Source organism: Rattus norvegicus, chromosome 8, assembly GCF_021556685.1.
Source record: "Rattus norvegicus strain SHRSP/BbbUtx chromosome 8, alternate assembly SHRSP_T2T, whole genome shotgun sequence".
Lineage (NCBI taxonomy): Eukaryota > Metazoa > Chordata > Mammalia > Rodentia > Muridae > Rattus > Rattus norvegicus.
This window is the reverse complement of record NC_141541.1, coordinates 43,552,820-43,579,078: the sequence shown is the minus strand read 5'-3', so window position 1 is coordinate 43,579,078 and position 26,259 is coordinate 43,552,820. Positions and strand designations below refer to the sequence as shown.

The 26,259-nt window shown below is 44.6% G+C and overlaps 1 protein-coding gene across 3 annotated transcripts in view; it reads right to left on the bottom strand.

The window, feature by feature from the left end:
* Window positions 1-26,259, bottom strand: part of Siae (sialic acid acetylesterase) — a 37,540-nt gene that overhangs the window by 2,259 nt on the left and 9,022 nt on the right. For 2 of the 3 annotated variants that reach the window (XM_087562704.1, NM_001108759.1), the window contains 7 exon segments: window positions 22,334-22,509; window positions 17,633-17,771; window positions 14,329-14,587; window positions 12,850-12,959; window positions 12,181-12,314; window positions 3,199-3,356; window positions 1,110-1,305 (listed from right to left, as the gene is read on the bottom strand). In XM_087562704.1, the coding sequence (XP_087418830.1) occupies window positions 1,110-1,305; window positions 3,199-3,356; window positions 12,181-12,314; window positions 12,850-12,959; window positions 14,329-14,587; window positions 17,633-17,771; window positions 22,334-22,509 (1,172 nt within the window). 3 annotated transcript variants of the gene reach the window in all.

Sequence of the window (26,259 nt, the reverse complement as noted above, 5' to 3'; positions counted from 1 at the left end):
CCTGGGTTTGATCCCAGCACCAAAAAGGAATTGTAATGTTCAAGTAGTTAAAAATTAAAATCAATTAAATAAAATACTAACTTGCTGAGGGAGATAAGGAAGAATAGTCAAGTATTCAGAGAGGACTCCAGAACATTTCTCTAGTGGTCCCTCCCTCCAGACAGCAAAGCCAGCAGGAATGTATGAGGTAGGAACCCAGCTGTGGCCCTCTAGCACTCCCAGAGGAGGTAGGTATTCAGTAAGGCAGGACACAAAGTAGCCATGGCCACTGAACCCTTAGGGTTAAAAGGCAATCCAGAGAAGACAAATTATCCAGGACCCAAAGGTTAAATCCTGTCCTAACCTCAACTGTGATCCAGGGCCAGGTGAAAGACAGACCACCAGCTAACAAAGGGGAGAGTACAGTACATAGACCCTTCCTGACAGTCTCTAAATTCACTTTAAGTCTATGTGGAAGGAACCAGAGGACAGACACTACTGGGTGTGGGGTGTGTGGACTCCTCAGCCCTAACTGCATGAGGACTGCCTGTCAGTACTGTCGCATCTGCTACAGTGTCCTCTTTCCACCATCATCTAGCCTGGTGGCCTCATGTTTCCCAAAGACACGCCCATCTAGGAATGTCTCTACCTTCAACTATAAAGGATTCTAACTCATCCCTTTAATAAGTGGCCCCAGTTCCACAGAAGTGATCCCTGCTGGAGAGTAGCAGAAAGCAGACCTGCTACATTAACTCATACTAAGCTGGGACTCACCAAACTTAAGCTTTTCAAAGGAGATGCTAAACTCTTAAGAATTTCTGGTTTTAGCATAGGACAACAAAAGAGACAACTAAGGTTTAGGGAATTACAGAACAATGATAGTTTAACAAATGAAATACAAATGAGGCTGTTCTCTGTTCTCTGTGGCTGCCCTAAGGAAGGATAGAGAAAAGGAATATGGTTTATTAGGGGCTAATTTTCCCTTCCTTGGTTGCACTGTCAAACTTGTGTGCAAACAAATGGTCAGTAGTTGGACATTTGGCCTTTGAGATGAGCTTACCATCACCCCAGCCAGGCAGCATCATCACACCACAGTGCAGAACGAGCCTCAGTACCACTGCAATTCTCACCTCAAATGTCTTGTTATCTTTCCTCTGCACCTGGATTTCCTGGTCATAAGTGAGGTTGAGCAGCTCATTGCGAGCCAAGAGTTCTATCTTCTTAGGTAGTGGTCCTTGAAAGGTCAAATTTTTCTCACCATATGCCACAGCTCGAGCACCCAAGTGCAGGCGATAGGCCACAGTCTGTTTGTCTCGAGGGTGGATGCTACAGGGTCAAAAACAAGTAGATGGTGGCTTAGAGCTAACAATAACCACATGTTAGAAAGGAAGGCACCTAGATAGAGCATACAAGAATAAATAATTGTTCAAAGATGTACTTATGTCTGTGTGTATGAAAGTCTTGCCTGCATGTATGTCTGTGCAGCACATGCATATGTGGAGGCCAAGAGAGGGTGTCAGATGGTCTGGAAGTAGAGTTAGGAGCCACCTTGCAGGTTCTGGGAACCAAACTGAGGGCCTCTGGAAGAATGGCAAATGTTCCTAACCACTGAGGCATCTATCTCTCCAGCCCCTAAAATCTTTTATTTATTTTATTTTCTTAAAGGAGAAGGAGGAAGGGGAGGAAAGAATTTCTGGGTATGGTGGCACATGCCTGTAATCAAAGCATTTATGACGCAGAGGCAGAAAGATCACAACTTCAAGGCCAGTCTGGTCAACACAGTGGGATCCTGTCTCAAAATGCTAACGGAAAAAAGGAGGGGAGGGGGCAAAGAAAGAAAAGAAGAAGGAGAAAGAGAAGAGGAATCAAAGGATAAAAGTTGGCTGAAATCAATGACCAGTGGCTAGTGACCTTGAGGACAAGAGTAAGTGCTAACCAGAGAAGGAGCTCAGGCCTTCAGTGGGTTTAGAAACTTACAGCAACAGAGGGCTAGATTGAAAAGGAGAGAGAAGGACAGAGCATAAGGGAGTGAACTGGACTGTTAGGCATACTGTGCGTCAGTCACCTATGCTGGGATGTTCATCGTTTAGGTCTGTCTGCCTTTTATTTGTTCAGTAAATATTATCAAGTTCCTGCTGTGATCTAAAGGTAATGTGCGAGGCCCACTTCACATCTGAAATCTTGCATCCTGCAGCAGTACTCACTGGAACAGACAACAAAAGTGCCACCCTGCCTGAGTCCGTGTTAGATCCCATGGCCTATCCCATGCTTACATTCATGATGTAGTTTAGTGACTCAGTGTAAGCAAGTGACTTGTGTGGCATGCTGGCTAGTTTTATGTTGTCTTGACACAGCTAAAGTCACTTTAGAGACGAGAACCTCAGTTGGGAAAATGCTTCCACCAGATTGGCCTATGGGAAAGCCAGTAGTGGATTTTCTTGGTTGATGATTGATGTAGGAGGGTCCAACCCATTGTGGGTAGAGCCAGCCCTGGGCTGGTGGTTGTGGTTTCTATAAGAAAGCAGGCTAAGCAAGCCCTGGGGAACAAACCAATAAGCAGCAAGTTACTACATGGGCTCTGCATCAGCTTCTGCGCTAGCTTCCTGTCCTGCCTAAGTTTCTGCCCTAACCCCCTTTGATGATGGCGTGTGATATAGAACTGTATGCTGGGGCTGGACAATGATAGGTCAGCCATTAAAGGCTAGACTCACAACCAAAAATATAAAAACTGTATGCTGAAATAAACCCTTTATTTTCCAAGTAGCTTTCGGACGTGGTGTTTTATAACAGCATAGAAACCGTCACTAATATATGTAGCTTCTAGATGACAGCATTTATTTGCCAATGTAAGACTTAGAAGTTATGATAGATGGACGATAAACTCAGAGACTCATGCTTGAGAGATAGTACTAGAGCCTGAACTCAGCCAATGAGCTACATCCCAACTCTTTGGAGACTTTTGCTCTGATCTGTGAGCAGTCTCTATCGACCTGTTTTGATGGAGTCTAAACTGTTTTTGTTGGATCAAAGCATGAAGGTAAGTGCAGAGGGGCTCTGGTTGACTGGCCAGGGTCCCTATAAGGAGGGATGGGGTGGGGAGTTAGGCTTTGATCTGGGTTATTGCAGCATAGACGACACCGAAGTTCTAACCCATAGTCTAATCCATCCCATTACAAGTGAACATCATGGGGAAAGACTCCAGGCAAGAAGCAACTGTACCTCCCAAAAGGTGAGTCTCGGTCACAGAGATCCATAGCGACGGCCATAAAAGTGTTGGGCATCTTCGGGTTGGGGACAGAGCCAAAGTCTGCTGTTTGATGCCAGCGGATCTCTGGAAATCCATAATCTGATGAGTTCATCAACAGGTATGAAGACAGCTAAAAAAAGAAAGATGCTATCATTTTTACTGCTCTGGACCCCTGAATGCTTCTCATTGACACTTTGCTTCTGTTTTGACCAAACATTTATTCAAGTATTTTCTAAGCACTTCACATTGTTCAGGGTAGTTCCAACAACCACATGGCCAATCCAGACTGGCCCTGCAGTTTGCTGATCAATTGAATGTGGCAAGATTTTTACGCAGCTTGAGGCTTTTCCCAGAGCCCTTTGCTTGTGGCTTCATGCTCTTGAAATCCTGTATTGGCCATTAGAAGAAAAACTTGTCCAGCTACTCTGTTGGAGAAATTGTAAAGAGAGGAAACCTTGGACAGCTTTTGGAGACAGCTAGAAATATCAGCTGATATATTAATTATAGATCCTATCATCAAATTATGAACACACAGCTAGGCAGTGGTGGCACATGCCTTTAATCCTGGAACTTAGGAGTCAGAGACAGTCAGACCTCTGAGGTTGAGGCCAGCCTGGTCTACAGAGTGAGTTCTAAGAGAGCCAAGGCTACACAGAGAAACTCAGTCTCAAAAACAAACAAAACAAAAAAATTACAGCCACACAAGTCTCACAACACACAGGATAAAGATGAGCCAGCCCATGGAATTTAAGCTTCTGATCTAGGGCAATTTGTTATAAAGCAATAGGGAATGGATAGATAGTGCAGCAAAAGGCTAGGCACTAGAGGGAAGCAAAAACATCCACTCTGGCAAGTCGCAAAAGACTCATCTTCATTCCTTATACCCACACCTCTCCAATCTGCAGTTCTTCCTCTCCACCCACTGATTCTTCATGGCCTTTTTGGTAGGTGAGCTAATATGTCCTTGCCTAACTTGTGCTGGTTCTACTTGTGTCTTGTACTTCTGTCAGCACCAACAGAGGAAGGTAAGTGGGCTAGCACAACAGAGGAAGGTAAGTGGGCTAGCCTACTGCTCTCCAGACAAGGATGAGAACTGTTGTACCAGATGGTTTTTTGTGTTGACTTGAGACAAGCTTTCATCATCAGAGGAAGGAGCATCAGTTGAGGAAATGCCTCCATGAGATCTAGCTATAAGGCATTTTCTCAATTAGTGATCAATGGGGCAGAGCCCAGCTCAGTGGGTGGTACCTTTCCTGAGCTGTTGGTCTTGGGTTCTATAAGAAAGGAGGCTGAGCAAGCCAGGGGAAGCAAGCCAGTAAGCTGCACACCTCCATGGACTCCATATCAGTGCCTGTCCTGACTTCCTCCAATGATGGACTGTAATCTGGAAGTGTAAGCCAGATAAGCCTTACCTCACCAACTTGCCTTTCTAGTGTGTGTGTGTGTGTGTGTGTGTGTGTGTGTGTGTGTGTGTATTTTTTTTTCTCATGGGGCTTCATCACAGCAATAGAAACCCTAATTAGGACAGCTGTAGAACGGAACTGTTCATCTAACAAGTCCAGTTCTATTTCATCTGGAGCTGAGCTCCCACCAAGCCCCAGAGCTCTTAAGGATCCCTGGCAGACCTAAACAAGATCACCCAAACCCCAGTTCCTCTGGTACGTGAACTATAACATAAAGGCTATTCTGAGCCATGGAATTTGAAGGTGACTGTCAGCGTAGCTGGCAAGTGCTTACAAAGCTGGAACGCTCTGCTGGAAGGACAGATGTGAGCATAGCGAGATAAATCTGTAACCACATAAAATGGTATGGCGTGAAAGCTAGACTGACGGTACAGCAGTTTAGTACACATTTCAGATAGACAGCGATTACTACTGTACACAGGCATGCCTCATAATATATTTAGAAGTTTAAAAAAAAAAAAAAGAAGAGACGCTATCTGAGAAGCCCTGCTTGGACGAAGAACTGCTTCTTTGAGAAGCAATTCTTGAAAGAGAAGAATTGCTGTTTTGAGAGAGGGTGCAGTCTACCTGGGTGGAGGGAAATGGGAAATTGGAAAGACAACTGGCCAAGTGTGTGAACACTGCTGCTCTTTGATTCTGTGAATGATGGGAGCCCCTGAGTATGTGGTAGCTACAGAGCCCTGTGGCTCAGCCGAGAACCTTAAAGTGGTCAGCCTTAAAGGAGTATCGGTTCAATGAGTGGCACTGGAACTGCTGCCATAGTAAAGGTAAGTTATAAAGATAGCATGGTGACTGGTCAGAGGAAATGGCTGCCCGTGAAACATTGTGATGCTTGTTACCTAGCTTAGAATTCGAATATCCACAGAAGTGCACATATTGAAGAACTGGTGCCCAGTCCACGGTGCTGCTAAGAAGCTGAAAGAATCTTTAAGAGTTGGGATCTTGTAGGAGGAAGTTAGGTCACCAAGAAGTTGATTTCAAGGTAGATAGTAAGATGCCAGTCTCTTCCCCAAACCTCCAGGTACCATAAAGTGAAGAGACTGCTCTGACCCATACCCCACAATGATGACAACAGGAACAGCTAGCCACAGACTGCAATCTGACCAAAACAAGCCTTTCTCCTGTTAAGTTGACTTGTCTCAGGAACTCATTACAGTGCCAAAAGGCTTAATATTTCTAGACATGGACAGACAGACAGACGGACAGACAGATGCAAGCATCCAAGCCAGACCTTTTTAGTGGGGTAATAATGGGAATGGGCTGCTCAGAAATGAAACCACCAGGACCAGACAGCCAACAACATAGGGCTCAAGAGAAAGCTTTAAGTGCTTAGCTTAGAATCAGTGACATTTGGATTAACGTTTGAGGATCTAGGGCAACTCACCAACGACAACCAGAACATGTGGAAAATAATTGTTCTAGAAAGAGCCTGTGACGGGTCAACAACTGGTGTAGTATCAGTCAGTCCATTCATTCATTCATTCTCTGAACAAGTGTTTACTTGATCCAGGCACTAGCCTCACCAAGAAGATAGAGTAGGGAACAAAAAAAAAAAAAAAAAAAAAAACTGCAAAGTTTTTACAAGACCACATTCCAAAGGACAGACATGACCAATGAACAAAAATAAGACAAATGTGGTAACTCACTTTATCATCAAGAAAATAATAGGTATACTGAAAATATGTTTTATATAGTATGTATTTTATACATATAGAAAAGAGAGTTCTGGGGCTTAGCAAAGACAACATAAGAGAAAGCAAGCTATGTGGATATTGAAGCATGTTAGGAAGGATTCTAAGAGGATACATTCTGACTCTTATATCCTTATATAATTTTATATCCTTTGTGGTGGGGACCCATAGCTTGCTTCTCACCAGCAGACTATGGTAATGGGATGTTACTCCTATGATCACATCCTGTCACTTGGCAAAGAATGCACTTGCAGATGTAATATTGCTAACCAGTTGGCTTCAAGTTCACCAAAAGGGAAGAAGCTAGGTGAGCCGGACCAAGTCAGTGCCTTTCAGAGAAGGTCTGGAGCCATGGAGTGGCCCTACTGCTCTTCAGAAATCTGACTGCCATAAGTCCTATAGCAGCTTCGGGAAAATTAACTTTGCCAACAATCATGGGAGCTTAGACAAGAAACCAAGTCTCAGAGGAGACTCTAGCCCTGCCAGACACCATTTCTGTAACCACAGGCAGAGAGTGTAGCTAAGCCATCTGTGTCCCAGCTCACACCACACTCACGGGAATTGCGAGATAATAAATAAATATATGTTGGATGATTTTAAGCTGCTAAATATAGTGTTATGTAGCAATAGAAAATAAACACTTTGCAGGCAGGAGAAAAAGAATTAAAGAAGTTAAAGTCAGATGCCTATTGTACTTATAGCCAGTATGAATCTAGTGGAATAGGCAGAGAGCACTGGGAAGAAGGTCGGGGCGATGGAAGCAAAGCGTGCCTGGCCTTGTTAGCATCAGGTGCCACTCAGTGGGAGGGGAGCACTCTGGAATCTTCAGATACATTGAGAATGCCCTAAAGAAGAAGAGTCAAGGTAGAAGCAAGAAGGAAGCCTCTGATAGGAGACAGTAAGTCAACAGGGAGTCTGGCTAGTGAAGGGGCAGTGCGGGTAAGTGCTCTAGACTTGAGACAGTGAGCTAGGACTAAGTACTTCATACTGAAAGTTGATGTGCCCCTCAGCCTGCAAAGAGCAGAGGCTCCTGGAAGATTCTTTATCTAGTAAAGTACTGAAACAAATGACTGTTGAATGCCGAGCATAAATTCAATGCCTGTATGAATTCCTCCAAAAGTCAGGGCACGTTAAGGAAGAAGCAGAGAAAGGAATGTAAGAGTCAAAGGAAGGGCATAGCCTTAGACGAATGGACCACGAACTTCTGATTCTCACATGGACAAAACAAAAAACTGCAAAGCTTTTACAAAATAAGACAAATGTGATAACACTGGAACATGTGTGTGTGTGTGTGTGTGTGTGTGTGTGTGTGTGTGTGTGTGTGTTTGTGTTCTGGGCCTGAACAAAGACAACAACATAAGAGAGAGCAAACTATGTGGATACTGAAGCATGTTGGGAAGAATTCTAAAACGATACACTCTCTGTTTCTAAGGATACACACACCCTTACATCAGATGTGAGTTACACTGGAACTCACAACTCACTATGTCTGTGATTACCTGCCCAAGAGCTGTAAAAGACTGGGCTTGTCAGCACTATCATGAAAATTGTGGAGCCCCCTGAGGATTTATATATAGTTAACAGTTGATAAGGAGAGACATTTCCTCCAATGATGTAATTACTGGTAAGGTACCCATGCTCCTGTAAACAAACCTTCCCCATAATTCTGCATTAGGACATGGACGGACACCCACATACCCATACACACTCACACACATATACATACACACTCATACATATACATTCATACATACACACTCAAACACACACAAAACATGAACTTAGAAGAGGAGTTACCTGGAAAGAGAAGCAGGATTAGCAGGAATGGGAGGGGACAGGAGAGAGTAATGGGGTGAGTGTGACCAAATTGCTATGTACATGAAGAAAATGTCCTGATGAAACCTATCATCACATATAACTAATATACCATAATAAATGATCAAATAAAAAGGAAGAAAAAACCTTACCACTACTGTGACACAGTATTTCCTGCTATTTCTTTCTTTCTTAGTTTTCTGGTTCTTACGAGCACCCTGTTCTTTGATTTAGACAGAATCTTCTTCCCAGTCCTAGTTCCAGCCAATGAAAGACCTCCACCTACTCTCTGTCTCTATTACAAACATGATCTAACAGTAAGTCAGACCACAGTCTGGCCAGCATCCAAACTGTTGTTTGACACTATTTCAAAATGTCTGACCCCATCAGAGAAGCTATGTTCTACACATACTGTTCTACCCAGTCTTACTCACCATGCTGCCCAGAAAAAACTCAAATCACCACGTGGCCAGATAAAACTTTAAGGATGTTTTCTGCTTCGTGAGTGATGAGTTTGACATTAGGAAAGCAGAAAGGTTGAAACAGTGACAAGCAAGAGCTTTGACCATGACACAGAATTAAAGGAACATTCCAGTTCTCTTGTTAAAGATTCTGCCACACAAATGTGTCTTAACATAGGAAATGACAAGCTGTGCTTCACACCAGAACCTCATAAAAACTGAAAGAGTCAGGCTGAGGAGACAGCTCAGCCAGCAAAGGGTTTGCACGGGAAGTTTGATCACCAGAAAACACATTCCAGCACTGTGGAAGCAGAGACAGCATTCCAAACTGATGAGTGACTTGGTCTCAAAAAATCATGGACAGCACCTGACCTGCCACACCCAAAGTTGTCCTCTGAACTTCTACATGCCAGTGCATGCACCTGCACCTGCACCTGCACCTGCACCTGCACCTGCACCTGCACCTGCACCTGCACCTGCACCAACACTCGCACATGCACACAAAGGTCTAATGAGTCATCCTTCTTTCAATGCAAGGACTGCAAATGGAACCAGATTCACCAGCAAGTGCCATAATAGGACCAAACCAACAAAACCACTAGAAACAGCCCAAAGCTCAACACACAGACCCTCTACAATCAGCCCTCCAAGCCAAAGACCTTTCCTCAAAATGGCAGTTGGCTGAGAATTCCCTTAATTGTCCACTGATGGCACTACTGCACCCTGACCACGTGGGGGCACCAGCATACTCCACACCCAAGTGAAATGCTTGTGTTTCTTCCTAATCTGAAGAGTAGTGGTGCTTCTTACACATACGAAGACTAATGAAGATATGTAACTGCCAAACAAAAAACCTACAAAACTGGTCACATTCAAAAGAAGTTACAAATAACAGCAAAGTTTTCAATCTGTTCCCCCAAGTTCCCTTTTAAAGCCAGCCTCTAGATCTTTCTCTCGTGTTTCCTGCCACCTGTCTATCAGTAACTCTTGAGTGTCCCACCAGCCCTGGTCTCTTCCATGGGCTCCAATCCTGAATTTCTAACTGTCCTCTCACCACTGGATTACTTCAAACACCATATGTCATCTTTCCAAACAAGACAGCTATCCCTGCAGATGTTCTGAATTCTTGCAACAATAATAAATGCTAACACATCCAGCATGTTTCCACATAGGTTAAGTCATGCAATACTTAAAATAAGAAAGATGTTTGTTCAAAATCACGCAGCTCAAAGACTAGGAATCCCAGATGTCTAACTCTAGACCCAGGCCTTGAACCACTATCTTGAGTTGTCACATTGGGTATTTCCCTTTGAATCCAGACTTAGATAAATACATATGATAATATTAAAATTAACTAGCATATTTTGTGGGTGCTAAAGTAAAGGCTAAAGGGTAAGAGGCCTTTACAAATTGTGAACTTTAAGAGAAAAGACCAGATGCCATGTTTATAAGTATCCAAGTGCATAGTTTTCATTCGAACTACATAGTCACCTTCAAACAACCAGTACATATAAAAAGTCAATAAAAATCCTTTCTGGGAAACAGGGCATGGTGACCAGGAAGATGGGTCAGTAAGCATTTGCCACAAAAGCATTAAGACTTGAGTTCAGATCCACCCAGCCTACCTAAAGCCAGGATAGGTAGCACACATCAGTGATCCCAGCATTTCTAGAACAAAATGGGAAGCCCACACAAGAAAGCCCCCCACAAACCTGTAGACCAGCTTGCCCGGTGTTTGCAGTGGTAAGCAATGAGACCCTGTCTTAAACAAGAGGGAAGGTGAGAACTGACTTCTATATGCACACTGTGGTATACACACAAATGCACACCACACTGCATACAAGCAAACACCACACAAACGCACACCACACAAACACACACAAATACACCACACAAACACACATATACACATATTGCACACAAACACAAGCAAATAGACACCATGCACCCACACACACACAATGCAAACACATACCACACACACACAATTACATATAAGCACATACTACACAAACACACATACACAAAAGGCTTCTTAAAGAGGAGTATGGTTTAAAAAAAAAAAGGTGAAGTGCAAGAGACAGAAGGATAGTGAAAAGAAAGTATCTATGAGGTTCACAGGGTAATATCTAAACCATGACAGTGTCCATTCTACTGAAGGTTGGGCCTTCTTTTCCTAACACCTTAACTGCATAATTTCCTATTCCATAGAAGTCAGAACTACCACTTGGCTAGGAAGTCTAGGTGTTAGGCAAGTCATGAAAATAATTTTGAACTTGGCCCATGAATTTATTCCTTTTGTCTAAGGATGGAGGTACAATCCTCTGACTAGCTCCCTCTAACCAGAAGCAGGACTTCCTCTCTTGACACTGTTCTTTCATTTTGTGTTGTAAGCCATCATTGGTGCTAACCAACTACATACTAGGAATACAAACCTGAACCGAAGAGACATAGCCACAGATACAACTCGCATGTAAACAAAACAGAGCATAAGCGATTACTAAGAAACGCATTCTATGAGGAAGGGACATCTATCCCAGACGCTGAATAATCACAAGTACTTTCCTAAGACCCAAGCAGAGGCCTAGGAAAGTGTAAGAAAGAGAAATTGTTTCAAACAAAGGGTATGTATGATCTCCAGAAGACAGGGAATGTGGTAAATTCTAGAGGGTATGGGGATAACAGCAAAAGTCAGGGGAATGTGGGGAAGTTAACGTGGTTGTTTGGTTGATGGGTTGGTTAGTAGGTCTAATGATGCAGCAGAGCCAGCCACAGACAGCCTAAGAAGTCACAACCCTGCTCAACATGGAGCAATCCACATTCTTACACACAGTTGCTAAAGGTGCAGTTATACAAATTCACAATTTTAACAAAAAAATGGGGCTTGGACAAAGCGTTTGGGGGATATATGTTTTGACCCAGCAATCTCATTTCTGGGAATTTATCTTATGGCAATAAACTACAAGAAATCTGCTGCCAGGAAATAACATGCCACAGTTTGTAAAAGCCAAGTAATGGAATCTACGCAGCAGCCTCCTTTGAGAACTCATTTAAATGTGTTACAGTGCATCCCCATTTTCGAATACTTTGTAATCATCACAAACCATGCTGAAGAAGAATAGCCATCTTGAAAAAGCATGAAAAAGGCTTACAATACAATACAAAGAGGAAAAACAACCACATACAAACAAAGTCTTTTTTTTTTTTCTTGAATTCTCAATAGTCTTAGCTTTAAGTTGGTGGTAGTTGGGATTGTTTTTTGATTTGTTTTTTGTTTGGGTGTCTGTTTTGCCTTTTAAAGTTTTTCCAGTGAAAAACTGGGGGGCTTTTATAATAAGATTCATTGTTTATTAACATTTTTGAAGATGTAATCATCTAACCAGTAAGTTCATAGGAATTAATATACAGCTCGGAGCCAGCACACGCTGTGAGGACAAACGTGGGACTGCAAATCCCTTTACAGACATGCACACAGCCCACACCACCCACACATGCCCATACACTCCCTTCCTCTGAACACATACCTGGACAAACCCAAATGGAAAGAAATGCTCTGTCTGGCCCTGGGAGCCGGAGTGAAAGGTCTGGCGCCAGTCTGCAATGAGTGCAGGAAACATGCAGGCATACAGGTCCCTGTTATAATTCGCATTGTTCTCTCCTTAAAAAAAAAAAAATGAAATTGGGAGAGAATTTTGGTGTGGGTATTTTAAAAGTTTTTCTTCTCTCCCATCCATGCCCTGAAGTAGTGGCCTTCCGTGCCCTCAGGTTGATGGCCAGCGGCATCAGCAAGCTTGGTACAAGTGGAAGCTTCTAAAGAGCATGAGCTTCGGGAACCGCTCTCTCTACATCTTCCTGGAACTCTTGTACTGCAATGGGAATGAACTACAAGTGTGAACCAATCTGCTAAAGACCAGGCCACCTGAGACTCATGATGTCCAGCACACTGTCCCCAGTCAATGCATACAAGAGACAAGCTGTCCGATGTCCTCCAGCCACTAGATAACTCAGCAGGCAGCCAAGGACAAAGTGGAGACCCCAACTGAAGCAGCAGATGGGAGAACCACCCTGCTAACCCAGAGAAAACAGGGCTGGATAAAACGATAAACTCATTGGGTTTTGAAACCATTAACTCCTCGGGGCCCTTTGTTACACAGCCAAAGCTAACTGACACAGTGGAGAATGGGCAAGCTCACCCTGATACCACACCACCCCTTTCAAAGTCATGTTTTGCAGTGGGTGGATCATGGCATTCCAGAGGACAGAGTGTGTTGCCGGTCCAGCCACAGGATCACATGGGACAAACCTGAAATCGGCAAGATGAACAAAGCCAGCAATCAATCGAAAGACAGTCAGCCTAGCCACGTTCACTTGGACAAACCTCACAGGAAAACAGCCCAGAGACAGTTCAGTCTGTTCCATTACACTTGAAAACGTGGGAACAGTGTCACCAGGTTCTTCCCAGGGAAAGTGTAGCAATCCGTTCTATGTGAGTCCACAGTGGGCTGCGCCAGTTTCCAGATAAGGCCATTAAAGTCAGAGGGAGGGCTGATTTACATGCAATAAGTTCAGCTAACTACTACTCTGTAGGCGGACTAGCTTACACGTGCTGCTTTGGGAGTAATGGCGTGATGATTTTCCATGTAGCAAAACCATTGGATACATGCTTACTTCTTTTTGCAAGATAAATTCCCAGCAATGGCATTACTGAGTCAAAAACAATTTTGTTTTAACTTTGGATATGGTCCCAGACTTCTCTGTGGAATACATATATGCATTTATCTTTGCAGGGGCTATAGAGAGAATTCCCACTTTCCCAGTCCGTTTGCTTCACTCCCCTCCGTGGAGATCTGATGTACCTGGCTTTAAAACCCCCACCACATGCTGGATATGACTTTCCTTCCTACTCTACTAAAAGCCATTCCTTTTCTCCCAACTTAATATCTTCATCCCACCTACACTCAGGCAAAGCTTTATCCAAATACCCAAACTGTACTGGAGAAAACCCTCCTCCTCCCCCTCCTCCTCCTCCCCCTCCTCCCCCTCACCTCCACCTCCCCTCCCCCTCCTACTCCTCCCAGAAGCCCTCCCAGAGTGAAAGAGACAGAGCTCACGAAAGTAGAGCCCACAGCCTACCTGTCCGTCTCCATTTGCATACAGTATTGGGTTTTGTTTGTTTGTTTGTTTGTTTGTTTTTCTAACGAGTTCTTTCTCTTCTGAAATATCCTTCCCACCCAGCTTTCATACTCAGTACACTAATGTTTTTAAATATACATTTAGACATTCATTCTTCCTGTCTGGCAGTTTACTCTTGAGGAAAGAGAGCGCAGTGGCTAAGAGGAACCCAGGCGTTGGAGCCAGACTGGCCCACTTTACTAGGCCCGGCACAAGCCATGTCCTGATCTTCTCTGGGACTTGGTGTCTTGAACCGTGGTGTAGCGGCAGTAGCTACACTTTAGGGAGGTGTTCTGAGAACCAGATGAACCGGTGCAGATGAAGAGCCTACAACAGTGCCCTCAATAGAAGGGTGTCGACAGCATGAACTACTGCTGTTACTGAGGTAACGAGTACAGCCCCTTCTTCACCTGTTCCCAGATGACTGTAGTTGCTCAGACAACAACACATGCCCTGTGCATGAAAACTCCATACACCCCGGACATTCAGCATGCACTTACCTCCTAAAAGGACATGAGGACTCCTTACTCTCACAGCCATTCCTCATGGGCTTTATCTCAGGCTGAAGAACTCGTTCATCCCTTGTATTAGGGACTCCACAGGCTTTCAGTGCCCTTCTAGATGACCAGACTTCAATGGGTGTCCCACCCCAACTGGAGGAGACTAGCCCGATGGGATATTGCAGAGTGTCATATAGGTAACGCCCAAAGAGCCAGCATACTGCAGACATGTATGTGAAGTTTCCGTGACCCAGGTTTCCTGTGCATGGAAATAGTCACAGGGAAAGTCAGGAGACGAGCAGGGGATATACAAACTGGAGCTGTGACACGAGTGGAGCCAGCAGTGGGCTCCTTTCTAAGCTCTTCAGATGCAGGAAAAGGCGAAGGTTAAGGACAAGCTACAGCCCAGAATGAAGCATGACTTCCAAAGCTCCCCTAAGGAGAAGAATCTTTTCCACAGAGAAAATTACAATGTTCATGACAGTTTCACTTGACTGCTCTTCAGTTTGCTTGTTTGTTTGTTTCTTTTCAGTTGCTCAAAATGCTTTTTGCCATAATGAGGAAACAAGAGCTCTCAGTCTGGCATGGAGGCGAGTGGAAACAACTGTGTCGTAGTCTGAACATAAATAATTCACTTACATAATCAGGGATCCAGAACTCTAAGCAGGTTTTGCGGAACCCCAGCCCTTCAGGCACATCGGATTCCAGGAACATTAAGTCCTCCTCAGTAGACAAGTGGCCCAAAACCTGTGAGGTCCCTTTTCCACCTCACACTCCCCAGCCACTCACTTAAGGCAAGCGGCCAGGAGGTAGAGAGGAGACGTGTTTTTCTTCTGGATGATGTGTGATCAACCCCATAGCTGAAGTAACGAAGATGTGGACACAGAAGTGCTGAGAAATCCAGCAAAAAGGGAGACACAGCAACCATTAACCAGTTTTGCTTCTTCCCCAGTCTGATTTTTTTCAACTGTTCATACACAAGCTGGTGATATGAGTTCCATACTAGAGGAGGTTAAAGAGGGGAGGAGAAGATGGAAACACCCGGAGACAGGGTCAACACAAACCAGTACCTCGTAAAAACCTACTCTACGTGAGGCACTGGGTTTAGTCCTGCAAAGGACCCAAACCCAAGAAGTGCAATAGGAGAAAATCAGATCAATTTCAGACGGATTACAATTGACTGAGCACCTACTATGTGTTCAGAACTACAGAGTGGTTGAGATACAGCAGGGAAAGAGACACAGAGTCTCTCCTCATAAATTCTAAAGCTTACTGACTAGGTCAGGTGATTAGCTAAATAAAATAAATGGGGGAGTACGCTGTCTTAAAAGACAAGTTTTGACTGGAGTTAACAACAAAGAGTTAACAATGAAGAAGAGCTGTTAAGGAAGTTCAGCAAAAGCCTGGTTTAGACTGACATCCTCCCTCTGCACAGCCCTGTCACATCACTTCCTGTAGTAAGAGGTTCAGTGTTTCCCTCTGCACTGGTCTTAATGAGACTGGGCCCCACAGGCTCAAATATTTGAATGTTAGTTAGTTGAACTGTTTGGCAAAGATTAGGAGATGTGGCCTTGTTGTAGAAGGTGTGTCACTGAGGGTGGGCTTTGAGATTTCAAAAGTCCCTGCCAGGCCTATCCTATTCTCATTCTCTCTCTCTCTCTCTCCCTCTCTCTCTCTCTCTCTTCTCTCTCTCTCTCTCTCTCTCTCTCTCTCTCTCTCTCTCTCTCTCTCTCTCTCTCTCTCTCTCTCTCTCTGCCTACACATCAGGATGTAGTTATCAGCTACATCTCCAGAACCATTCTTACCTTCAGCCACACTCCCTGCCACGATGATAATGGTGGACTAACCATTTGAAGCTGTAAGCAAACCACCGATTAAATGTCACCTTCTATAAGTTGCCTTGGTCGTGGTATCTCAAAGCAACAGAACAGTACTTCTGTTAGTTTTGGAGGGACTTCACTTCATTCATAACCGTGTCTCTAATGTCTAGGATATAATCAGGAAATATGTGTTTGCTAGTGTTAGGTGCCTGTGAGTAGCCAGTTAAAGGCAGACCTACTGACTAGTAAGTAGAGGAGAAAGATAACTAAGAAGGATAAAAAGAGGTTAGGAAACCGGAGGATAGACAAGAATGTGTTTATTTATTTGTATGTAAAGTATGTGTTTGTATGTGCACATGTGTGTCAAGATGTACAAGTATATATGTGTACTTATGTGGAAGCCAGAGGTCAATGCCAGGTATCTTCCTCAATCATCCTCTACTTCATTCATTCATTCATTTGTTCATTCATTCATTTGTTTGAAATTGCCTCTCACTATTCAGCTAGGCTGACTGGCCAGGAACCCCCAGAAGTTGCCTTTGTCTCTGCCTCCCCTGTGATGAAATTACAAATACATGCTTTTAAATGAGCGCCTGGGTTCTGAATTCAGGTCCTGGTGCTTACATGGTCAGCCTTTACCCACAGAGTGAACTCTGTTTCCCCAGGTGGGGTGATGGTGGTACATGCCTTTAATCCCCTTTATTCCCAGTACTCTGTAGGCTGAGGCAGGCTGATGGATCTCTGAGTTTGAGGCTAGCCTAGTCTACAAAGCAAGTTCCTGGACAGCCAGGGCCACACAGAGAAACTGTGTTTAAAAAAAAAAAAAAAACCAAAAAGAGGAACCCCGTGGAGGCAGCGAAAAGAATGAATACGAAAGGCACTGCACAAACTGTGAAGCAAGTGAGCTGATAAGGGGCTGGTTGTATTTGCCTCTGTCTTGTTCTGTGGAAATAAAGAACAAGGCTGAACCCTCGCAGCAGGGACTGTGTCTGTCGTGCTTGCCGCTGTGTCCTTGGACTGGTGCAGCGCCTGCCCCAGAGCAGGCAGAGCCATGAAGTACAGATTCTGTGGTTCTCTCGTAGAGAGAAATGGAAGACAGGAGGCCCTGAAGGGAGCTGGAGCAGATCCAAGTTCACTCTGAGGGGGCAGTGAGATGTCCTCAGACACAGTAGGGGAGTAGGGGACAGAGAGGGTTACAATGATGGAGAAAGAACCTGACTCACTTAACCTTATTGAACAGCATCAATGCTGTTCTCAAGAAAAAGGAAGAGCCTTTTCCTGAACTCAGTGGGGAAGATTCAGGGTGGATACTTAGGAAGAAACACGTAACCATGATCACCAGGAATGGGATGGAAACCCGCTAGGAATACCAGACTAAAAGGATACGTCTGTAATAATAACTAGAACCAAATTCAGTGGCTACAGATTCTGTTTAAGTCACTGACCCATTGCCTGGAAGACAGCTTGCTGAGGCATTCGCGTACCTGCAGTGGGCTTGGACCATGACAGGTCAACTCCATCGAGGTCAGCCAGCTCCTCCTCTGCCTGGGTGAGGGAGACAGAGAAGATGCGCACAGACTGGTAGGCAGCGGTGTCCGACAACTCCTTTGAGGCGTTGAAGATCTGGGAGAAATCAGACGGTCAGTTAATCTGATAGAGGGCAAAGTGGCTTGCAGCGTTTCAGCAAACGTGTCGTCCAATCCACAGAATTCCTTCGGACCCCTGGATATGCTGAGAATAAGTGCATAACGAAAATCAGGAATGGGCTGTGCTGGAACACCTGGATCCAGATGTTTCTGACCAACAGGGGCAAGGAGATGAACCACATTCCAGAAGACAGTTCACAATGAAACCTGTGGTCTTCCACAGCAGGTCTACACTGGACAAGAACGACGGTGTGAGGCTAAAGAGCACTGAATTACATCATCATCTCCTTTCACCAAAGGTTCTGGGGACTGAACCTACGGCCTAGTGAATGCCTGGTAAGCCCTTAACCACTATGCTATGGCTCACAACCCATAGATTACTTTAACTTAAAACTAAAAGGCTGGTTCCTCTCCTAACTGACATCTGAGAGCGCAAAGCGTTTGAACTAACAATGGTATTTAGGAAGTCTCTGTGGAGACAACATAAAAGAGACCATGACTTACGTAATCTTTTTACCATACCAAAAAAGAACAGATCCCAAAGAAACACACCAAAGCAATGTGGTAACTAGGTTATTCCTGCCTTAGTCCTGGAGAGCAGTTACCAAGGAAAAGGTTGGCAGCTGAGGTAATCTGCAAAGTGATGTGCATGGGAAGGCTTCTGACAGAGAGAAACGTGTCTGTCCAACGAAACCACATTTCCCGCCACTTCATGAACCCTGGAGGCGCAGTGGCCTGGGGTTAGTCTGGGTAAGAATGTGTGCACCATACTGAGTGACTTACTTATTAGGTCTGGTAAGCCCCATTCCACTACAAGCTTAGGATACCACTGTTTCCTTTCACCTTGGTTTCTTGTGTTGCTGTTAGGTTATTGTTGTTGGCTTGTTGGGTTGTTCTGGGTTATTGCTGGGTTATTGTTGGGTTAGTGTGTTATTGCTACTGTTGATTTAAAAAAAGGAATAGTTGGGCAGTCTCTTGATTTGCATTTGTATTGTGTAGATGTTTTCTCTTGAGTCCCCTCTATCTCCCCCATAGCAGTCCGGTTTCTCTAAACAAAGGGCCAACAGGATCATCAGGAAGCCCAGTTACATACTGCCTAAGGGAACAGGCTCCCCAGCTGAGTCCGGCTGCCACTGCAAGGCACAGAAGGCAAGCATGCTTTCCCTTGGCCTCCAGCCACAGAAACTGCAGCTGCTTTGCTCTCCCTCCCACCCACCACAGAGAATACAGCTGGCCTTCCAACCCACGGTACAAGAAAAGAGAAGAGAAAACAACCAGGGTGCCCCACAGTGCTTCACGGAAGTACGCTGCTCCTAGAATTGCCTGACTTGACCACTGTGCAGGCTGCTGCGGCTAACCGCATAAGCAGATGCAAATGAAACTGCTCTCGGGTCACTGTGGGAGCCACAGCCTGCTGTGCCTCCCGGGCCGCAGAAACTCCAGCTGGTCAAGGTCCACATACTCAGGACAGAGATTACACACGGTCTCGGAAAAATGCCATTGAAAATCCTGATCTGTCTTCAGAATCTTGTCTGGAAGGTTTAATGGAAAATAGATGGTGAAGAGAAACAAGCTGATGTGCTCACAGTGTACTCTGGCAGGGAGATTATTTTTCAGCAGTTAAGTACCTGTAAAAAGTCGCCTCCTTTGAAATTCAGCTCTGCACTGAGCACGAAGCATCGTATGTTGCTTCCATGGAAACGGAGGATGAAGCTGCTTTCATTCTCTCCACCCACACCAGCTTCCGCACTGCCTGGGAACGCAAGCAGCTCATAGCAATGAGACGCCAGCTTGGGGAGGCAGGATGGGAGAGCATGCCCTATTCCTGAGTGTTCCCGAGGACTGCCAGGGCAGGGAATCGGGGGGGGGGGGGGGGGGGGGGCTGGCATTCTCCGGTATTGTTCCCAGCACGTGACAGTGGATCCAAAACATTAGCTGGAAGGAGTCCATCTTTTTTCACATTTGCCAGAACCGGAAAGCTGGGTGTTAGCAAAAATGGGGGTGGGGGAAATTCCTGCTGTACCTGACGTCTAAATGGTCCCCTTTTCCAATGCCACTGCCTTTTTGATGGAAGCATTTCCTCTGGGATATTGGCAGCAAATTTAGGAATAAAGAGATTTCAGGAAGATTTTCATTTAAATGACACTTGGTTTCCCCCGCTGATGAAAGGGAAGCCTTACTCCATCTGCTGAGATCAGATTTCATCTCATCAAACACCTCAGTATAATTATTTCCCTACCAAATATTTAAATGAGGATGTAAATGAATACCAAGGTATTTGAAGTCATTAGCACTGCCTGGGCTGAGGGAGAGCACCAGGCCCTCTCAAGGGACCAGACCATTCCCCATCAAAGCAGCTGCGCACCAGTGTTCATTTTGTAACCTTTATACCATATTCTTGAATTAATGAAGACACGTCAAGAATCTATTTCCCTCAGAGGATCTTAGCATGGGGCCTGCAGGGTGGGCGGGGGCGGGGGGGGGGGACACAAGACGAGTGTGTGTATGTGTGTGTGTGTGTGTGTGCATATGTAAATGTGTGTGCGTGCCCACACACATGTGATGGACAGACATCTAGTCATTTAGTAATTAACAAGGAAGAGTTTGGAGGTTTCGAACCTTGTTTCACTTCCTGCTGTATCAGCTCTAAGGTTGAGATAGTAACTGTAAATAAACCACCAACCACACTTCTAAAAGCCTGCCATTGGGATGGCGTTGACACCCCTGTCTTCCGTATATCAATCTCTCCATATGTAAAATAAGAAAGAGGGGAGGGCCAAGTGATTGAAAGTCTAGGCTTCTTGTCTGATATTGGCCATCTTTTCCCGAGCCTCACTAGAAATATCTGAGACCTACCCTGAGGTGGCAGATGAACATTTAGACTTTTCTCCATTTATAAACATCTCACTTGGTGTTATAAATAACACTCAGCTTTAAAATTCCATTTTACCCTAACAACAAGATGGGCATACAATCTGCCATTTCCTTCTTTGAATGTGAAGAGGGGTAGGTTATAGTGAGAATCTTACCTCCTCAAAATGGCACATGGAGGGAGGGAAGGAAAAAGAGACAAACACTGTACTTGTGTGCTTATGTGTGCTGGGAATCTGTGCAGGGAAAGGAGCAAAAGCAAGGGGGGGGGAGTGTAATGCATTTTTCCTATCAAGAAATAAGGTTCTGCAAACTGTTAAAAGACTGGAAAAAAAAATGTGGCTTTTGGTACTATCAGCACCTAAAATACTGCTTTGCAAACTAAGTGCCTCATTGAGAGAGAGAGAGAGAGAGAGAGAGAGAGAGAGAATTAACACATATATTTCAGATGGAATCTCTTTTCTGACCCCTTCCATCTCAGAGCTCTCAGTCCTCACTTAATTCAGAAGATGCTCAAGAAAAAATTCCAGGCAGAACGAATGTGTTTACGCTTAGCAATCAAGATCTGATTTAGCTTGACAGAAAATGGGATGGGATCCTTGGCATAGCCTGCTATTGAGAAAGTTACTATATAGATATAAACAGATCTGGTCCATGCCTCTCTGTGAAAACACAGAAGTACAATTAAAACATGAAGGAAAGCACTGCTTTCTCTAACGAGGTAACAGTAATTCCACTTCTGTACAAAGCCATGCTTTCTAGCAGGATAAACCCCACATCCATGTCTATGCAAACATGCCAACAAGGTCCAGGCCAACAAGGTCCAGCCAAGTCCAGCTGAGTAGGCATTTCAATTCAAAATATTTCCATATATTTAAGAGAGGAAGTAAGAGTTCACAGAATTAGAAAGATTTATATTCAGGAATTTGGACTTTCGAATTAGAAAATATGGATAAAATGAAACATAGATGGGTCAATCTTTTAAATAGCATTGTTTAATAATAGGTTTTCTAAAAGGGAATAATGAAACTACAAAGAATAAAGGCTATAGAAACAAAACAAGATGCCTTAAAGCATATAAAAGTACTCTAGCTTATACTTTCTTAAATGACTTATTTCATTTTATGTGTATTGATGGTTTGCCTGCATGTATGTCTTTGTATCCCCTGGAACTGAAGTTACAGACAGGTGTGAATTTCCATGTGGTGCTGGGAATTGAACGTGCATCCTCCGGAAGAACAGCCAATGAGTGATCTTAACCACTGAGCCATCTTTCCAGCCCATCTAATTTATACCTTTATCAAAAAGGGAGCTAAAAGGAAACCATGGCTTGGTTGTGCAGAATCCTCAACCTCAAACTCAAATATTTCTCAAAGACAGAGAACTGGATAGTCAAGAAGGGCAAGCAAAGATAAGTCAGCCTGGATGGTGCAGCTAGGGATAACAGTAACCTTCGACCTTTGCAAGGAGAAAACCGAGTATGTACGCACACTTACACTTGCCAAAGAAAAGCTTACTTCTTTAGGTTGTGAAATCAAATTAGTGAGTATGATCCCACCCATGGTAAGCTCTTAGCAAACAGAAGCGGCCTTCCTTCTCCTTGTTACTCCTTTTTTCCCTCTCCTTCATGATCGCCAACATTGATTGTCAGCTGAGATGTTCCATTACCTGTAAAACAGTCATCTGCATGTTACTCTGCCCACTGCAAAGCCAGACATCGCCAAATAAAACATCGTGGACTCTCAGGGTGAGGTTCGTTGTCTCCAAGGTCTGTTGTGCCATCACTTCAAAAGGTCCCCCGGGCTTCATAGGATCCAGCACCACCATCCAGGTGTTGGAGGGTCCTGAAACAAGAACAGACTCCAAGGGCTTAGTCAACGGACCACCGGAAATGGAGTTAAACACCAACCGCACCTCATCTGTGGCTGAGCCCAGGCTCTGTGACAAAGGGAACGCAATGCTATAAGGATTGGCCAAATTCCAGGCAAGGGGGAGGAGCTGTTGAGCACAGCGGACGTTTTATCCTTAATCTGTACCAATCCCTTCTTATTTTTAACTAAGGCGTTTACGAGAAAAATTAGTTACCCAGTTATAATCCTAAATTAGGAGAGACAAAAATACACATAGATTAAAATTCAGGGACGGTTAGTTGACAAGAAAAAAAAAAACCATAAAACAGAAATTGTCATTACGCCATCCAACTGTCAATATTACCATAATCTAATCTTTCTGATTCACGCAGCACCCCGAACTAACTCGCAATTATCCGATCAAATTCGAGCACAGGTTCAGAAGATCATTTCTGATTTGAATCTTCCCTTTACTAAGCAGGACCACCCTTGCCATCCGTCACGACCTTCCTCCCATGTTGCTAACAAGTATAACCCTGTCAGTGACACTGGGTTCTCCCATCAACAAGCAGGTGCATGGAGAAATGGACGCATCGACAAGTAGCAGGAAGCATATAAATGGCTGACAGTGAAAGGATTAACTGGCCCAATCGGATATTTGAGAGTGACATGCAAGACTTGATGCTCTGCGACTCCACTAAGGAAATGAGAAGCCACGGAAGACCCTATTTCAGGCATTCATAGCTTGCTTCCTAGAAACCACACTTCCTATTGCCCTTCTCAGCACCAGATCACCGCTGTCAACATCATGGAGATTTACGTGAAAAAAGAACCAGAAAACATGAACAATACTGGAGTGGTGAAGCAGGAACCTAGAAAAGGCAGAGAGAACAACATTTTAACATAAAAATGTCAAATATAATCTGGCTTCTCAGTTGCCACCAGATCGATGCAAATTCAAAGGGAAAGAGTGAGGAGACCAGGAAATAGAGCATTGTAATGTTATTGCCCTAACCTACGAGAAGAAATAATTATAGAAATACCATCCAAGTGCCTGCTCCATGCTGGACATCATTCAAGGCTCCTCCTAGCTGGCAACAATTAAGCAGAAGCAGGCAATGCCCAGATGAGCACTTGCAAATTAGTAAAAAACTGAGGCCTTAAAGGTAGCTCGGAGAGCGGGAGGAAATGTCTAAACATTTGGTCCTCTGAAGAGCTAGCTGTACTGGCTGAGTCTGGAGCTCTGCCTCAGCAGGTCAGCTAAGCCCAGGACCCTGTGCTCCCTGTTGTATTTCTCTGACCAATAGCCAGGCATCAGCATATAAAATGCAAAATTCAACCTAAAGCAGAAGAATCGCTGTTTTGGAAACAGTGGGCAGCTAGTACAGATTGTGTGGCACAGGTGTGATGCGCTCCGTATGGCCCACACTTATGAACAGGCAGACGTTCCAATCTGTCCTAATACAGGCTTGCCAAGGTCTTTCCAGGCTTCCTGCACTGACACACCTTACTGAGGCTCTGTCCCTCTGCCAGCAGCACTGTCCGTGGGTGCCGATGGGGTCAGAGAACCTAACGTAGGACTAGCTCTTAGCCTCCTGTATTCATCCGATGCATTCAGAGCTATCAATTAGGTATTTCCCCTTAGCCTAGTGACGAAAACTCTCCCCAGCACTTCCAAGTGTGGACGTCTATGGTGGTCTGAATAAGATTGGCCCCAAAAGGATCATATATTTGAATGCTTAAGGAGAGGCATTAGGAGGTGTCGTCTTGTTGGAGTAGGTGGGGCCTTGGAGGAATTGTGCCACTGGGGTTGGACTTTTGGAGCTTCAATGCTCAACGAGACTCACAGTCTTTCTCTTCCTTCTGCCTGCCAACCCAGATGCAGACCTCTCAGCTCCTTCTCCAGAGCCATGTCTGCCTGTATGACACCCTGCAACCCGCCATGACAACAACGGACTAAACCTCTAAACTTGTAAGCCGGCCCCAAGTCAATGCTTTCCTTTATAGAGTGGCCATAGTCATGGGACCTCTTCACAGCAAGAAAACCCTAACTAAGACAATGTCCAACAACAGGAAGACAGGAAAGGAAATTCGCAAAGCAGCATCACCATTGCACTACAGCCGGAAAAATGAATGAGCTCCTGGTAGGGCCTAGAACCTGAGGAAAGCTGAACCGGGAGAATGAGTCTTGATCCCGACATCTTTCGTTCCTTCTTGGCTAGCTAGCATCGGGTCTTCTGGTTTCTAGCATTTTTCCTCTCCCATTTAATAAAAAGAAAACCACGCCCTGACAAGAAGCCGTAAAGCAGGAGAGACCTGAAAACCACGCCCTGACAAGATGCCGTAAAGCAGGAGATACCTGAACTGCAGAGAATTCACTGATGGGCACATGAGCTCAAGGGGTAACTCGTACAGGCCATAGGATCTGCCTCTACATGTATACTGTCTGCAGAAGTATAGCACCTGTGACGTCTTAGACCAAGGGCAAGGGTGGGAGTCTAAAGTCAGAAGTCACCATGCTTCGCGAGAGTTAGTCTTTGGATTGTCAGTTCAGAACAGGGTGCTTGATGGGGAGCATGCTATAGGGGACTTGAGAGCTTTTAGAAAGTATGGTAAGCCATCAAGTCTACTAGGATAAGTTCAGATAGTAAATCTGAGCCCCCAACCATAAAGCTCACTGATTTCAGCATCATCCAATGGGCTTTCTGCTGGTTCTTGGCCTTCTCAGCCACAGCTGCTCTGGTCCTGCCTTAGGAACAGTAGCCATTTGCTACCGGTTACCTCTTTTGCCAGTCCAGGCCCAGTTTTCTCTAAGTTTTCATTTTTCACTGCATTCAAACCTCTGCGTTCTTACATTCGTTCTTCTACCATCTTGGAGGATCGATGTCCTGTCTTCATTTTACTGCTACTTAGCCTACAAACATTCTGCCAAGCACTCCATCAAATAAATGACAAAAATGAAGTGTAACCCTGGGCCACGCTGATAGGAAAGCCATGCAAGTAGAGCTCCATGGTTTCACATGGAGCAACATCTCTGGTGGCTTGCCTCTGACAATTGATCTGCATATTGCAGCCAAGGGTATACACAAAGAAAGAGCTGTCTATCTCTCTTCTCTCTCTATCTTCCCCAGTTAAATCCGCCCTCAGGATGGAAGCCACGATCGCAAGGACAAAATGAAAATAATTTGTTCAAGAGACATGATTAGTCATAAAGTATTTTCTTGCTTTTCTTCTTCTTAATCAAATCAAAAGTGCTAATTTTTTTTTCAAGTTATTGTGATGAATACCAAGAAGGGGACGGGGTACCAATGGCCTTTATCTTCCTAAAAGGAAAACCTAGCGCTTACAAGAAACAGCTTTCTTCGCTTTCCACAGAACCCTGACTCTTCCTCAGCTGAAACACGATCCTGCGGCTTTTAAATGTGGCTTGGGGGTGAAGGATGCCTTACTGCCTAAACCACCCCTTACGACCCACACTTATTCCATAGCTCACAATTCAAATCTATCACCACCAAGCAGGAGTGAAACAAAAAGTAAATGCTTTATATGAGTCAAACTGCTTATGAAAATTATATACGTCGCAGCACGTTGTGGCAGATACACCTTAGGGTGGTTTCAAAGTTACAGCCTTGTATTAGCCTTGTCCCTCTGGAACAAACAGGATCTGTGACTTGCTCTCAAGAGTTCTACATCAGAGGAGAGGGGGAATGTCCCTCTCGAGACTTGGCTGTATTATATGGGGAG